Source organism: Siniperca chuatsi, linkage group LG21 (assembly GCF_020085105.1).
Source record: "Siniperca chuatsi isolate FFG_IHB_CAS linkage group LG21, ASM2008510v1, whole genome shotgun sequence".
NCBI lineage: Eukaryota > Metazoa > Chordata > Actinopteri > Centrarchiformes > Sinipercidae > Siniperca > Siniperca chuatsi.
Window position 1 is genome coordinate 9,733,664 of NC_058062.1, and position 17,246 is coordinate 9,750,909.

At 41.5% G+C, this 17,246-nt stretch overlaps 1 protein-coding gene across 7 annotated transcripts in view; it reads right to left on the minus strand.

The window, feature by feature from the left end:
• col5a3a (collagen, type V, alpha 3a) overlaps positions 1-16,658 on the minus strand; it is a 50,768-nt gene extending 34,110 nt beyond the window's left edge. For 4 of the 7 annotated variants that reach the window (XM_044180664.1, XM_044180661.1, XM_044180659.1 and 1 more), the window contains exons 1-4: positions 16,356-16,658; positions 5,940-6,107; positions 5,365-5,578; positions 4,732-4,894 (exon numbers count right to left, since the gene is read on the minus strand). In XM_044180664.1, coding sequence (XP_044036599.1) covers positions 4,732-4,894; positions 5,365-5,578; positions 5,940-6,107; positions 16,356-16,440 — 630 coding nt within the window. In that variant the 5' untranslated portion in view covers positions 16,441-16,658. Of the gene's footprint in view, positions 1-4,731; positions 4,895-5,364; positions 5,579-5,939; positions 6,108-14,663; positions 14,730-16,355 lie in introns of all 7 variants that reach the window. The other 3 variants (XM_044180663.1, XM_044180658.1, XM_044180662.1) reach the window with 2 other exon arrangements.
• Positions 16,659-17,246: the final 588 nt, after the last annotated feature.

Here is a 17,246-nt window from a genome sequence, read left to right on the forward strand (position 1 = left end):
TGTTTTGAATTGGCACTATTTAAATAAAATTGAAGGTAATTGAATTGAACTCCTTTCTATTGTAATGCCAAACTATGATAGTTTCTGAGTTCTGATTATGGGAGATTTTAATATACAAATTTGTTGTCTTGATAATCCTTTAGCCATAGAGTTTTTAAACATTGCTTTTAATTTAAGTAGAATTGTCACAGGGCCCACTCACATCAAGGGCCACACACTTGATCTTGTCCTTTCACATGGCGTTTCAATTGACAATATACTATGCAACGATGTTAGTATCTCTGACCACAAATGCATTATTTTCACATCTGTGTTGCAAAATAATCTGTCCAATAATAAGCCAAACCCTGTATGCTCTCACATTTTTAATACTTCCTCTGCAGCCAATTTCACAGATGCTCTCCTGTTTTCCTCAGTTGACATTTGCTCAAGTCAAGATGTTGACACAGTCCTAAATAATTTTAATAACACCTGTGCCCAGATCCTGGGCCAAACTGCACCATTTAAGCAGAAAAAACACTCTAAAGTCTCCCTACCATGGATAACTGACAGCATACGTGCCCTAAAGAGGGACTATCACAGGGCAGAGTGGAAGTGGAAAGCCTCTAGACAGTGCACCTTGACATTTTATGACTTTCTATGAGTAATTTTAATACAGCAGTTAAAAATACCAGAGCACGGTATTTTTCAAACCTTATTGAAGAAAACACAACTCTCAACTTGAACTTTTGTTCAGTGTAATTAACCGTGCCACAGACTTTCCTCCAACTGTCATTATGGACTCCTCCCCTCAGAAATATGAAGAATTTTTAACTTTTTTGGTCAACAAAGTCTCTAGCATCAGAATGCACATTCCCTCTCCCCCTCCTTCTTTTAAAACTACTGCCTTCTTTGAGTCCTTTGACTCAATATCAATAGTCATTTATGCTTTAATACATCAAACATGAAAGGAGTTGTTATCCACTATCCACTATCCACTTTTTTCTTCCTGTTTTGGCCAAAAGCCAGTGTCAAGCAAAGGAAATTATTGCACTCTAAGGTGAGAGGCAGAGAGAAAGACTGAGGGTGAAAGGCAACAAGGAGTTAATCCAATCTCAATTTAAGATCAAAGGCAACACTTTCACAGAGAAGTTTTCCTGTTTTTCTTGCCCAGCAGGGGCTCTTGCCTCTAGAAACACAGAGTGAGTAAAGTGTTGCCCAAAATCATGGTGTGCTCTGCCATTCTCCATTTAGGACGGGGCAAGGACATCTGAAGAGGACATGTGAGAATGTGCTGAAAAGGAAAACACCTCAGCTGAATCCACATATTTCTGATGGCTCACAAACATCCTGCATGAGGTCATACATGGCTCTGTTGGCAAAGGTTCATTAGTGTTTCAGAGAGTGACCTCTTTGCTTTCCCCTGCTGTCTGCAATAAGGTGTGTGGTGCCAGCTAGCCAAGAGTCATACTGCTTCACCAAATCCCAACTAACTAGACCGTATATGAGGTGCTGCAGTGCCTTAATCAGATCTCAATCTCTAAAAAATAACTTAAGTTCTTGTGTGAGTCACAACTTCTGTGTGGGTGAAGGAGCAACTGTTTATTACAAACAAGCTCACTGTAATGAAACAGCATTTTGATGCTCCTCATTTGCTTAAAGTGCAACAGATGCTCACAACTAACCAAAAACATCTGACCACTATCAGATGTAAGTCATTATCATGGCAAAATATGACTTAAACAGACCCTGACCTATTTAATGTGCTTCTCCGATATGTGTGGTAAAACGATGGGGTTGCTAAGCCTTCAAATAAAGCTGCCCTTTAATGATATGCTTGACAAGTCATGGTTTCAACATGCCTGTTGAGCCAAAAACATTTCTTATTTCCAGTACTAATCGAGACAGAAAGGATCTGAATTTCCTAACAAATAAACGCTGTGTTGGATCTTATCTTAGCAGTCAGCGTGTTGGAGGCACAAACACAGGGCACATAGCGGCCAAGAAGGAGCACATCCAGACTTGTGGACAGTTTGATGTTTGTTTTACTGCAGATGTAAGCAGAGTTGAGTTTGAACACCAAACTTCTGCAGTCATATGTAGACAATCTGGAAGCAATAGAGACATTAGTGGTTGACCACGGTCCCCATGCTCCCACGCTGGGAGAACTGGGCCGGAACACCGACCTCCTCCCCCAGAACCAGGGCCTGGGAACAGAGGCCCAGAGGTCAGCCTGCTTAATCTCTCCTCCCCTGGTACCAACCTCACCCATGATGTACAACACTGATGCTTAAATATGCACAGCCAGACATACTTATGGCTGTGAATACATACTGTACGCATACACTGAAACTCATGTTTTGCCATCACATGTATCAATGAAAAATCAAAAACAGAAGACTCGTTTGAGGATTTTTCACTTGCTCCACAGAAAACAAGATATTAGGACTCAATTCTAGATGAAATAAAATGCAAACTTCCATACAAATGATCACAATGACCACAATAAGTGCATGGATTGGACTAAAGGATGGATCTGATCAACAGATAGAAATTTATCATAGGATGACAAATAAGGGCATGGGAGTGTTTTTGGAGTAAGGCCAAAAATTAAACAGTCTCCATTGCTTATGAAAAGGGAAATGTATAGAGCCCACAAGGAGACACATTTCTTAACTGAAGTGGGATATAAACTAATTTAAAAACTGGAATGCCTGTCAATGTCTGAGAGGGAAGAGTAGGAAGAGAGCAGAGTAACTTACTGCATGGGAGGGGTAACTGAGGTCAGGTTAGGGCAAAGGGAACATAAAGTTAATGTGTGGACAAAGTTAGGAAGGTAGTTATTGACTACAAATGCAAAACCCAAAGGCAGTAGGTATTCGCTTGTTAGGACTAAGGACATCTGGTTTTCTCCTGGTGAAAGTAAAGAAGGCTGCGGTTTCTGTCTATTAGGCCAATAGGGAGTGATAACAACTCTCCCTCTATACTTTCTTAAAGTTTAACAGTATGTTTCCTTTTGCAGACTATGGGGTATTCTTGGGACACTGAGGGGAAAGAGGGTTGGGCATTTGGTCATTTCTCTGAACTTGACTGTACCTTATACCACTGTATCTTTCCTTTTCTTTCTTGCTCTATTGCTGTGCAGATACAGAGCCCTGAGGACATGGCAGGGGAAGGGGCTTGAGCTGATCTCTATTTCATGCTGTGGGCAAGAGATTTAGAGTGCAGCCTCATCGGGAATGACAATGGAGCAGGGGTTGCATATTGTCATGGGAAGCACAGAGAATGACTTATGACAATAAAGGTTACTGCAGAGAAAAAGAGGAACTGGAACCCCTCCCAGAGCTTAGTTTGAATCTTCTTTCTCCTCCATTTTCCCCCAACATATTGATACACATATTGTAATGCTTATAATATAAGTGTACTTCAACTTCAAAAGGGATCAAATGATCTAATTTTTCAGGTAGATGCAATTTGGAATGACTTTAGCAGTAACTTTATCTGTGATACACATCTCCTGCTACTCAGTGATTTAAAAAAGCCCAACATGTGTAGCCATAAGAAGCAGGTATTTTTCCTGCAAGAAGATGAGTCCTGACCATGACAAGACATGACCAAACCTCACGCGTCCAAATGCTGGCCATTCAGACTCACTTCAACACATCTATAGCCAACACACACACACACACACACACACACATTTATATATATATATATATATATATATGTATATATCTCACAGTGAAGAGAATGTGTAATTTCTTGGCTTTGCAAAGGAAATGATGAGGCTGGGCGTGTCTGAACAGCACATCCCCTCCTCCCCACTCCCTCCCCAACACGTCTTTTCCTCTGCACTGCTTTGTTCCTGCAGCTCTTGATTGACAAGAGACCCCTGTCACCCCATAGCCTCTTGAACTGTGATTTTCCCTTCAAATCTTTTCTGAAGTAGCTTTAAAGGAGGGCGGGGGGGGGGGGGGTCCACAGCATCATATATAATTCATATCCTACTTATCCCACCATTTCACCGACACAACTGTATCTATCATATACAATATGATGTACATGGTAATGCATTCAAGTTATGGAGGAAACTATTCAAACCCATTTGTTGCACATTTCTCCAAAAGTAGGCCTAACATTTTTGGTATGTTTTAGATCTCGCCAAGAATTTAAAACAAAGTGGATAAGAGCAATGCTTGTCCATTGGTGTAGCATGCAGAGGTTATCTAGTCTGATCAACAAACTATCCAAATCCTTATCACTTTACTCAGCAAGCTATAGAAATGTTCAAGTCAGCAGCAGTATGGATAAAACACACTGAATTTGGTTGAATGTGAAGAAGTGTGAGAAAGAGGCTAACAGATAAAGTAAGAAAGAAAAATAGTCATACAAAGGTCATCAGGACATCCCTCTACAGTGTCTTGTCAAATGATTCAGCTACTATGCATTACACACATTACCCCAGTGAAACAATCTCTCATGGTTTCACATACTTAATAACACAAAATTCACATGATACTGACTCTCATTTACTTCCTTTGTCTACCTCAATACAGAAATGCACAATAAAAGACCACAGTACATGATGTATTCAAATATGTTATTCTTCTTAGCAACTGCCCAACCAGACCTGTTGAAACTTTGGTTAAATACAGTGAAAAACATGATATTGTATTTTTGAAATAGGAACATTTAAAGTAAAACACTTGATTATATGCTTTTATACATTCCCACTCTTTGATAATGTCCTACCTCAAATACATCTTCGTCCAGCAGCCGTGTCCCAAACACAGTGATACCGTCTATGCTGACTATAGCGTTGTCCCCTCGCAACAGATCCAGGGTCGCTACCCTCCGACAGTCCAAGTAGAGGGTCACAGACTTGTCCTGCACACTGTAGGCTATCCTGTGCCATCTGAGAGAACAAAGAAAGAGTGAGAATTAACAGACGGTTGAGCCTTGGAGTGAAGTATTGCGAAAATGTAGTAGTGGAAGTATTTTGTATCTGAAGATAAGTCTGTTGCACAGCAGAACCAGCAATGCAAAACAGAAATGCCTTTGAGCCTGAGACTGTGAAGTATTGATTTCCTTAACTCCTTTGATCAAGTCAAATCATTGCAGCAAGTGCTCCACAAACATCTTTCCCCTTAAGGCCTCTCAAGGTCAAGCACACAGAGTGAGCTGTATGAATCAGAAATGCAGAAATGTGAGGCCCGCGTCAGATTTCAAGGCTTGGGAAAGTTATACATCCACAGTTAATATTAATTACACAGTGATGGTGAATCTGATCTATTGAACACACACATCAGATACAATCAACAGGAGGGCATATATTTCATTAATATCTGCTCTAATGGAGAAGTTATAGGCCCTCAAACTACCCACTTTCCATCAGCCAGATTGATCTTCTTGAAGATGGGATACATTTCTGGTGTGGGCTGCCCATGCTGGTCCTCATACAGGAAGACTGGCGAACGGCCCACTTCGAGCCCCAGCTGCTGCACCCCCTGGTTGTCATACACTGAAAGCAGGAAGAACTGGGAACCCTTTTTAGCACGCACGGTAGCCATCAGGGAGAAATTCTCTGGAAATTTGGAATCTGGAGGAGCAGAGGAGAGGAGTGGAGAGGAGAGATGCTGTTAAGTCATACAAGAGAGAGCACAGCAGGAAGCAGACATTTTTATAACACGCAGGCACCACCCGCTGCCAGTGAGACCTGAGTAAAGATAATAATGATGAAAAATATTGCCCATGAAAGCAGTGAGCACCCACGAGGAGGAGTAAAGGGAGTTCAAAGTCAGACTTCTTAAGGTTTTAATGAGAGAAGAATCCTTCACAAAAGTGACACATTTGAGTGCTTTTTGCCATTTTTGGAAATTCGTAAGTAATTCATTGCTGCATGGGACTGGAGGCTATGCTGTATATGGTCTAGTAAAAGGAAAAGGAAAAAAGTCCACTACCAGGGAAGAGCTGTTTGGTAGGAGCACTGAGCTGGATCTTTTTGTCTATCTTGTAGGCCAGGTCCGTCTCCTCCATGCCCCTCCTGGTGGTGCAGAGACCAGCCCCCAAGGACACCCCCTCCATGTTCTCTGACAGCTCCAGCACTCGCAGAACATCAATGGGATCAGCTAGAAATGGAAAGAAAGAAAAAATTGAACCATCTGCACATAGTTATGGAGCAGATAGAAGAAATATGGTGTTTTTTAATTTCATGCTCACAGACAGTAGCTGATTCTATCACTTTAAACAACATATTTACATTTTACATGCTTTTAAATAAGCGGATGTCCTGCTTTCTCCTTATTCCTATTTGTAGCATTGTATAAAAACTATACATAAATTATAAAAACTACTTCTGATAGGGTGGAGCTTGTGGCAGATGGCGGCAGCATGCTTTTAGTCATGTCAGTATAACACTTTAACTCTGCCAGTGTGACAGTACTTTGTTGTCTGGCTCAGTTAAGTGCTGGTTGTTACTGAGCTGAAGAGCAGGGTTTAGTGTGGCTGGAAGCTGGTCTTAAAGTGTGGAGGCTTCCTGCTTCCTAGGAGTCGGAAGAGACAAGCTCCTCTGAGATGTGGCGGCAGGTGGCCAGGCTTCTGTGGGTGTTATTATAGGATAGGGGTGGTACAAAGCCTAACCCATAATCCTACTGCAGCACACCTGACAGCTGACACCTGCACACCCTGCACAAGCAAGCAACAATATGTCCGCATTGCATTTATCACATTTTGAACACTTCACTGGCATAAATAAGATCTCATCTCATTATCTATCAAGATAATTGATAGTATTCTCATTAAACTCTTGAAAGAGGTTGATTTTTATTACAAACAGGAAAACTGATCTCATCTGTTGTTAAGATGTAGATTGTTTTTGTTGTGCAAATATATACAGTATCAAATTATGCTTATTTGCAATGAGCACGGCAACTGTTGCCCCTGTAGATATGGGGTTCTCCCAGTGTTGGCTCTCTCTCATTATAATGTGCCTGTGCTTTATTTGCAGTCTGTTGGTCATGTTATTAGATGTTCTGATGATAAAGTGCTGCCGTGAGCATCAGATCAGAGTTTTGTGCACAGCCAGTCTCCCACCAGCTGCTAGAGAGAGCCTGTTCAGGGCAACTCAGCACTTAGCATTCCAGGCATCTGAAATGAGGATCCTAAACCCAAATTGCCTCCTGTAGCTCTTGCCGCTCATACAGAGCTCGCCTTTTATTCTCCTTGTTAATTAAACATGTGGAGAGAGTTTACCGTTGCCCAGACATTGCTTGCAGAAAATCACGCCTTACATTTTATGGCATTATTTATATTTGAATAGCAGAGGCTGTTCATTCCATTCATGCCACTTTGAGAGCTTGCCCTCTCAGTCTCCTAGAAAGGCAACAGGGCTGTAAATAGGTTAAACTGTGAATTACAGCCAGACTCCAGCAAAGAAAAACATTAGGTACAGATCTAAAGGTATTAAAGACCTCAGGGTTTAAATTTTGAATTTGTCATAAACAAACCATGTAAATTAAATAATTACAGAAGTTGCTGGCTTCTAACAACAGAAACCGCAGGCTGTTATATGTACAAGTGGCACCAATAAATGCTCACCCACACACAGTCATTTAGGATCATTTTGCAATAGCCATCATGACAGTGAACCAAGAACTAAATGTCAAGGAATTAGGTATCTATTCATTTTAAAAGGTCACAGCCTAGTCACCCACTTAGATCAAGAATAAGGACAGTGACACTGTTTTCAATTGCTCCTTTTTGGGCACTATCATAACATAGTTTGTAAGTATCTTGTACATGCAAGAAGATCTCGTAGTGTTAATTTTTTGAAGAAAGATTTATTTCAGTGTGCAATGTTTTAATGACTGTTTTATTGAATCAAGACTTTTTGTCTTTTGGCCTGATATGGTCGGCTGATAAAATAAAATAGATTGACAATTCTGGTTAAGTTGGCCAGTAAAGTGAATGGGTTGCACAAAACTCACCCTTATGACATTTACCTTAAGAAAGTCATCAAAAAGGTTAGCCACATCCTTGAATGCTCCGATCAGGCTGCCACTTCAGAAGCAAAAAATCAAGACATGGCAAGCCAGAGTCTCTTTTATTCTTGTAGCTAAAGGCTCAATCTTCATTAAATACGTAAGCATCTGCATTTCTGTCAAAGCACTTTACTCTTCACAGCAGTTTACTTTACACTTTACATCACGTCTGGGTCCTAATCCTTAATGTTTGTATTTAATTGAATTGGTAGGAGTGTCTGATCCCCAGTTGAGCTCTTTGTAGCTCTGTTGTGGCCTTGTTTGATTCCTGACTGCAAATCAATTTCCTTTTGGATAGCAAAGTTGAAAGTTTGTGTTTTAGTCAAAGGTCAGAATCCAGTAAACTCTCTCTCTCTCTCTCTCTCTCTCTCTCTCTCTCTCTCTCTCTCTCTCTCTATCTATCTATCTGGTTCTTTCTCTGTCTCTCTCATGCACAGGGAGGAAGAGAGGTCATAAGGCAGTGATGTTTGGAACAGTCTGAATAATGTTCTAAATTGAAGCAACATGGGTCTAATTATACAGGATTCTTGGGTTTCTGTCAGCCCTTCCGGAACAGCACCTATCAAAATGGCCTCAAAACAAACTAACACAATTAACTTTTCAGCAGAATTGTTTAATTTCAAGTAATCCAAAGATGATATGTCAATGTACCCCATGCACCACACTAAGTTGTTTCTGCCTCAACCACTATGCGTTTTAAAGATTACTGGTGCCCAATTCTAAACATGTTTCAGCTATGGGTTGACAGGAGACTGTTGACCTCTGACACTCTCAAGACAACAGAGAACAGTCAAAATGTGCAACAATGCCAAATGGAGAAATCTGAGACAAGAAATTCCTCCAAAAAAAGAAACTGCATTCACAATGACCTGTCAGTTAAACGTGCAGGAAATAGTAGGCACCCCACACCCAGAATAAACTGTTAAGGGATAAGTTTGCTAAGCTGATTCAGAGGACGTGGGAAAAACCTTTATTGATAGCTGCTGCAACAATATCAAAAGCTAAGTGAATACAAGAATGACCCACATAAAATATAAAGAAGTTTCTGTTTAGTATCCCCTGTTTCACCATTTCAGTACCACCACCCCTGACTCTGGCGTCAAGAGGAAAACCCCAGGCTATTGGCAGATGGCCATATGAAGTCTGGATCCATGCAGCAATCAATAAAAGAAAGTTATCTACTTCCTGCTTTGGATCCATTTGTGTCACCTTAAGTTGTGCCAATTCTTGCAGCTTCTTTACCTATCCTGCAGCACTGACTGTCTGAGCAGGCTTTGCTTGCATCTCATTAGGCTTTGTAGAAATCGTGTCCTTACCTCACCTGTCAAATTATGTTACTTCTAGAGAAACTTAGGAAGAGTGAATGAGCACTCTGGTATGGCTACTGATAGACAGAACTTGTGACTGGGTGGTTACTGACGACTCCCACCCTCCCCCGTCTGTAACCTCTGCTGTGTGCCTGACAGCTGACCAGGTGAGAGGACAGCTGATGAAACTCCAGTCAAATAAGGCTGCAGGCCCCGATGGCGTTTGACCCGGGGTTCTCTGATGACTCTGCTGTGGTGGGAAGTATCAGCGGTGGTGATGAGACTGAGTACAGGGCTGTGGTGGGTTTGTTTCATGGTGTGAGTGGAACCATCTGAAGTGCAATGCGACAAAGTCTAAGGAGCTAGTTGTAGACCTATGAAGGGCCAAGGCACCAGTGACCCCAGTTTCCATCCAGGTGGTCAGTGTGGATACTCTAGAGGATTACAAGTACTTGGGACTACACATGGACAATAAACTGGACTGGGCTGAGAACACTCAAGCGCATTACAGGAAGGGCCAGAGCCGCCTCTATTTTCTGAGGAGGCTGAGGTCCTTCAACATCTGCCGGACAATGCTGAGGATATTTTATGAGTCTGTGATGGCCAGTGCTATCCTGTATGCTGTTGCATGCTGGGGCAGCAGGTTGAGGGTAGCGGGCGCTAACAGGCTCAACAAACCGACAATCTGTAAGGCCAGTGACATTGTGGGGGGGAGCTGGACTCTCTGTCAGCGTTGTCAGAGAGGAGAATGCTGGCCAAACTGCATGCCATCCTGGACAGTGTCTCCTACCCACTCCATGATGTGCTGGTCAAGCAAAGAAGTACCTTCAGCGAAAGACTCATCCCCCCAAAATGCACCACAGAGCGCCAACCTCTAAATCCACTTTGGTAATTTACACTTATTTTAGCTTTTATACTGATATCCACTTTGTACATAATTTATCTTACCTGTATTATAGCGTATTATATTTTGATTTGCTTAGTAATTCTATTCCTGTGTGCATTGAAGTGATAGTGAGCAGCTGTAACGAAAGAGTTTCCCCTCGGGGATCAATAAAGTATTTCTGATTTTGATTCTGATTCTGATACTCTGCTGGCCAGTGCATCATGCTGGCCCCACCACTTAAAGATATGGCTCAACATGTTTCAAATAGCATCATAGAATCTCTAAGGACTGATGACTCAGAGAGTTTTCCAATCACACCAAAAGGTCAGAGCACATGGGAGGGAGCCGAAACATCCAGCAATTTCACAGACATCTGGCAATTCTGGGAAAACAGTAGTGACTAACACACATACTATATAGCATATAATTACTGTGTCAGTACACAATAATGCACATAAATACATCAACTTATTTTTCTATTCTTGTGCTTTTATTTCTGAGACAACCATGTCGGCCCAGCAACAGTGCTGACCACAGTCTTCCTGACAGAAAAGAGCTGAGCACTCCACCTCACAGATCATGCTCAATCCCCTGGAAATGCCACCAAACAGTGCACATCTGTGAATCTTCTCTGGCTCTGTGACACTTGACACAGTTTCTCCATGCCCTACAGTCACACAACTCAGTGCCACTTCAGTCATACATGGACATAATGTGTTCTCTGTGTTTCGAAAGAAAATGTCTCTGAACACATTCTTTATGACTCACACCACCTACACTCCCAGCTCTGCCTGAAAATACCACTCGCACACACACAATACTGGACTGTCAAAAACTATTACGCCTGGGAACTGGGGGATTTTAACAAGAAATAAAGCCAAAATGAATCTGGGCAATGGGAATTTCCCATAGTATCTTGGACCACACCCTGAGATGAGTGAAGGAAAAGCACTGACATTTGAACTTTGAATTACTGTCTGGAGATGTGCATACATCTTATAATAAAGTAAAAGGACACTCGGCAAGTTAACAAAAGTGAAAAATAATTTGTGTATCAGCTCCGTGATTCGGATCCAATATTTAATGGGTTCTTTCTTGGCCCATGCTTCACTCTTCCACCCAATTTCATGAAAATCGGGCCAGTAGTGCACTGAAAACATAACCTCTTTGGTGGAGGTAATAAGACAATACATGACCATGTACTGAACATGTGTACATCAAGCAGATACATACAGAATATACAGACAGGATCTTGTTCTTTTAAATGGATCTCTTCTTCCTTTTTAAATTTTTCTTGAAACATACATTCCATAAAAACTACTGTTGTGAGAGCGTTTCTTCAAAAAAATGTGACAGGCTGTAAAACACATAGTGATTAATAATGAAAAATTGGTGACAGATCCAGTGGAAGTGGTTGAATAAATCCAGACACAGTTTCTCCTAGGCCCCATGAAGAATAGTCTTAATCTAATTAGCATTGGGTCTGACCTTTTGTCTGGGTCACTGCTGTTTGTGGACAAGAACACTATGAGACGAGGAGAGCTAATACACACTCTGAACAGACAGAAATTTAAACACATGAACAGCCAATAAATTTGATGCACTGCCTGTACACACAATCGCACTAGCATGACCAAACAACCTGCACACACTGTTTATATGTAGCTCAATCATAACGCCCACAGAAGGAAAAAACAGCACTTGGCCCTTCACCCTTGTCAAAATTTCTCTCTGAATCACTGTATTATTAAATCTGTCAGAAACACTTTGTAACAGGGGTTATTAAGGGAAGAGCATGTTAAGAAATATCTATGACAAAGGTAAATTTATTGTAACATGGAGACAGAGGCATTTGTTGGGCTGGAAGTATGCAAACTGAGAGGCAGAGATATTTATCGCCTGAATGTGCTTTGTGGTTGGGTCTGCTTTCAGTTATCACTAAGACTTTAGGAACAAGCCAAGTCAGTGGTTGTGTAGACGAGTGCTAGAAATGGTGACAAAGCCTTCTACATTAGGTGAAACATGGTCAAATTTGAGGAAAAAAGCACAGGATAAGCAATACTGTGTCCGATAACTAATCTTCTTTTTCAAAAATGTCAACAATTATAGTAACCATTTCTTGTGCATGTGCATTCTCATAATACAGTATATGGACTGTGGGGAATCCACTGACCGACCCTCCCCTAACTACAATGATAAACTGGACGTGAACGTGAATGTCTGAACTTAACATGCCTCAGTGTACAATGTATTATATACAATGTATCAAACATGCCTGTCAATTGCCCAAATGCAGGCACTGTGTTTATCTCACCTAGACTTATAATCCTAGCATTTCCTCATCATAATTAGTGGACTTAGCTCCAGTTTTTGCCTCTACAGAAATCTGGCACTGATGATTACATTTGAGTCACATATGCATTCCACTTTTTTCCTCTAACATATCTCCTTGCTCATTTTGTACTGCATGAGGGGAATACACAAATATTAAAAATAATACCAATTTAAAATTATAGGTGAATGACCAAAACTCTTAAATATGAAAACAATTATAAAACAATTTAGCTTGCTCAGAGCACTCTGCTGAAAATGGGTCAGCGCCTGTGTCCTTTTGTTTATGCTGATGCTCAATGTGGGTTATACTTTTGGTGTCGAAGCTGCAAGATTCTGGTGGAATCTGGTTACATATTTCCTTCCAATTCACATCAGCACCACATTCTTCAATCTCTCACAGTTTGTTCTGCTCATGTTTGTTCAAAGTATGATGGGCCAGCAGGCCAAAAGCTGTTGGCCCATAGAGAAAACACCTGCCCCTCAAGGTCCCTAACTGGGCAGGCACTCCACACAAACACATACGGAAACACACATTTGTATCTATACTTGTGAGGACGTTCTTTGACTACAGTAAATATACTCCATAAACATAATCTCCACTGCATGCCTAACATTGGCCCTTAACCCAGCCTGACCCAATTTCTAATCACTAAACTCCCTTTAAGAGGTGCGGGGAGGGTTTAAAATGCCCTGATGGTGGAAAATCTGGAAAATATTTATGAGGCTATCAGGTCCTCATAAATATGTAACATTACACACCAGCACAACAAATACAAACACAAGAGCACACGCACAATTTAATACAGCATACACACCTCAGGCACAGAGGATTACACAAATATGCAAGCGTACACATGACCAAGTCCATTCAAGTTTCAACCCCAAGCTGTCATTTAGTCTCTCATACATCATAACATTGAGGCAGCTATTGTGGAGTGTAACACCAGAGATGGCAAAATGAAAGATTAGCACTATATGTTACACACACACACATACACACATACAATGTGTAATACAGGTATATACACATGCTCCTTTAGAAGTTCTGTTCCTTTGTGCTTCTGAGGGACACCTCTATGTTAGCAGCTTAGTGTCTATGCTGACACTTGGAAGGTTTAGATAAGTTGAAATATGAGCCAGGTCAAGATATCATTGAGGGTAACATTGTTTTCTACAGATGGCTTTGGTAGGAAAGCTTACTACTGTGACCTCTACTAAAATGTGCATGAGCATGTGACGGATGACTGATAAAACTTTTCTGAGACTCATAAACTGGGATGAAGAGGCAGATGACATGCAAGGGGACACTGCAAAGAAGTCAGCTCCTCTGATGTTTGCTCATTGCAATTCTACATGAAGCATCTCCAACTAGTCCCACAGAAAGCTTCTTGAAGCATCCAGTGATCAGAAACACAGAGCCATAGAAGCCTGAGGGGAAGGGAATTACTAAGTTTCTGGAAGCCAGATTTGTGTTGAATACTATAGATTGCAGCCCGGCACCATGAAGTGTTTAAGCATCATTTCCACATATTACAGACTTGGGGGAATTCCAACAGTTTGTCTCATCAAAAAGTCTGAGAAGCAGTTTGATATGACACTTGCAGCATCAGCAACTAGGGACAGACATGAGAATCTCTCTGACACTTCTGATGTTAATGTTTCCATTAGAGAAACACAAACTCACATAACACAAGAAAACGCTAGGGCTGTAACAGGCGTAAAATTCCTCTTTGCCTATTCTCTATCCTGCTAAATTCAGCTGCTTTTTTCATTTGTTTTCATTTGCCACTAATTTGTTGCTAGATCAAAGGCGAACAAGGCTTGCAGTCCTCCTTTGGGAGTCTGGTGCAGGATTGGCAAGGAGGCTGGATCAAACGGCACACAGTGAGGAGGCTGTATGCACGATTTCTTCTCTGTCATAGAACCAGTCAAGGATGAGGCAGGGCATAAGCAAGAGGAAAAAGATGATGTAAATGAAGAGATAAGGCATATAAAATAAAAACAAACACTCCCTATTCCCAGACTTTGAAAAGAACAGAAAAAAAAGAAAAGAAGGAAAAGAAAACTGAACAAAAATGTGTTGAGGTAAAAGAACAGAGGATTCTAACTGATACTTACTGTGGACGTGTGCAAGAATGTCTCACTTCCTGTCAGCAAACATGACTACAAAGTACTCTCTCATCTCTGTTGAACACACACAGAAAGCATATGGGAAAACATTCTTGCACTGTAATACACACACACATGCACACAAACACTCAGACTCAGAGACACAAACACATTATCAACCACATGCACATATCTAAGACTGCCATATCAGCCCCACCATATGTCCCATGCACTTTTAAATCATCTCAGCCTCTCACTTCGCAGGCTTTTACTAGAGAGCAGTGGACACCACCGCCGCTGAGTTACTTGAATGAGAGTATGTCATCTGGCTCACTTCCTCCTGCCATCGCTTTATTTCAGCCGATGAATTCCAACAAATCCTGCCAGCCATAAAGTGGGTGCATGTGGAGAGCCACAAGTGAAAATGAGACATCTTTAAGCACTTCTGGTGACCACAGGGTTAACTCCTGCTGTTGAGGCATGTCACTCCATCAGGGAGTCTCTAAACCAAAGCACCTGTAAGGAAACAGTCTGCTGCCAGTTGAGGATACTCAGGACACATGAATGTCTGTGTGGGTGACAGATAGTGGTGGGCCAAATGACATACAATATGTATGCACAAGCTGGTTGTTACTGGCTATCTTGGGAACAAGGAAATCTTAAAATGGTTGCAGCACTTGCTGCACAAGCCTGAAAGTGCAGCAAATGTGGACACTGAGACAGACAGAGAGAGACACACAGCTGTTTGACAGAGAGCAGGCCCTCTTCTTGCAGGTGGATAACTGAAAAATGAGTCCAGTCAATCCACTCCTACAACACATAGTGTGACTGGGTCACTTACAGTAAGTTACAATTGTGTAAAATATGACCTGAGGTAGTAGCCTGCAATAAAACGTGTAAAATATTGATGTGTGCCAGAATAATCATAACTAAGGCAGTAAGAGTGTTAGTGCTAAGCGCCTTCACTTAAGACCTATGTGTGCAGAGGGCACATTAAACAGATCCATGACAGGAATTTTAATCTACTCAGTTCGGTCAGTGTTCAGCCATTCACCTCTTTCTCAAGCCAACGATAATCCTTTTCACAGTAAACCGACGATGGTCACAAGCAAACTCAAACATGACATCATACATCTCCTGAGGTTGCTGCAAGTCTTCCAGCACACCTGATGCAGGAAGGACACATTCAAATTCAGACCTTGGAAATGTGTTCAGTTAAAATGCAGGCTGGAGCAGGAAATACCGAATCAATCAAAATGTGCTCCTTGTGCAATGACGCGAATAATTAATATATATGCATATACAAAAATGGCTTATAGCCTACATAATTACAAATCCTTTGCACACCTTCCGACAACTTCTAAAACTCATTTGAGCCAGCTCACAGTTTTAATCCCAGCCTAAAGCAAGTGGTAGCATCACCAAAACATTCACACAGATTCAAAGCACATATCAGCCTTACACACCACGATCCAAAGTGATCCTTAAAGTAAAGATTATGCTTTTGTGCTAACAACATCGTGTTGGGGGGGGGGCAAGTTCTGAATGAAGGTGCCTGAAAAAAAGTCATGGAAACTTAGATTAAGGGGACAGTGCATCATTTACAGAAAGCACGGTCACTTCTGTCGTCATTTTCATTTATTCTAGCATCTATAGCACTTCTTTATTATTTAACTACAGGTGTTCAACTAAATACTTTACCAGTTTGTGTCGTCGTTATGAGAAGTGGGATAAAAAGAAGTAGCGGTGTTCTCCTGCGTGACAGGGTCCTTATTAAATGGTCCATCTTTACAAGCGGGAACCCCCTCTTCCTCCGCCACCAAAACTTTATGCTGCAGAAGTTATATTTGCAGGAACACAGCAGCCACTCGGGGAGAAAAGGAGAGAAGCCAGTCTGTAGTTCCACTTGCTTGATTGTTAGAGAAGTTTTGTTGTGGTGGCTCCTCTCAGTTTCGCTCTGTCCCTCTCATTCAATTTCTCCCTCACTCCCTCCCTCTGCTCTTCACTTCCTCCGCCTCTTCACTCCCATAGGACGGTGTCCTGGGACTTATGAGCGGTGCGCCTGCAGAAGTCTCCATCATAAATCACGTTAATTTGTTAGGTCTCATTTCTTAAAGGTGGTCATTACCCACAGAAGTGATGTAGAGCACAACGCTCGTACCTGGTAATCTGTCAGTTTCCAGATTTTCGCAGATGTAGCCAGTGTAGGCTATTATCCACAGAGACTATAACAAGAGGCACGGCACCTGAATGTAGGATATAAGATCAAACTGAAAGTGTCTCAATGGTTGAATACAGCGACAGTTATCATAATATTAATTATGATGATGATGATGATGATGATGCAATGTAATTCTTGTTATTTGGCCTGCACAGATTCCCTTTTGACTTTCCTATGACAGTGAATATCAGAGGTTTGACTAAATCATTTAAAACTGGAGGATGTATCCAAGATTTGAACGTCACACACAGCACTAAATACACCTCAACATTACAGCACCCCTGGCCAGTTCAGAGAGTAAGGTTTATGAAGACTGGGGCAGGTTATCTCCACCATCAGACTTATCTCAGCCCAGCATTGCTGCAGTTTCT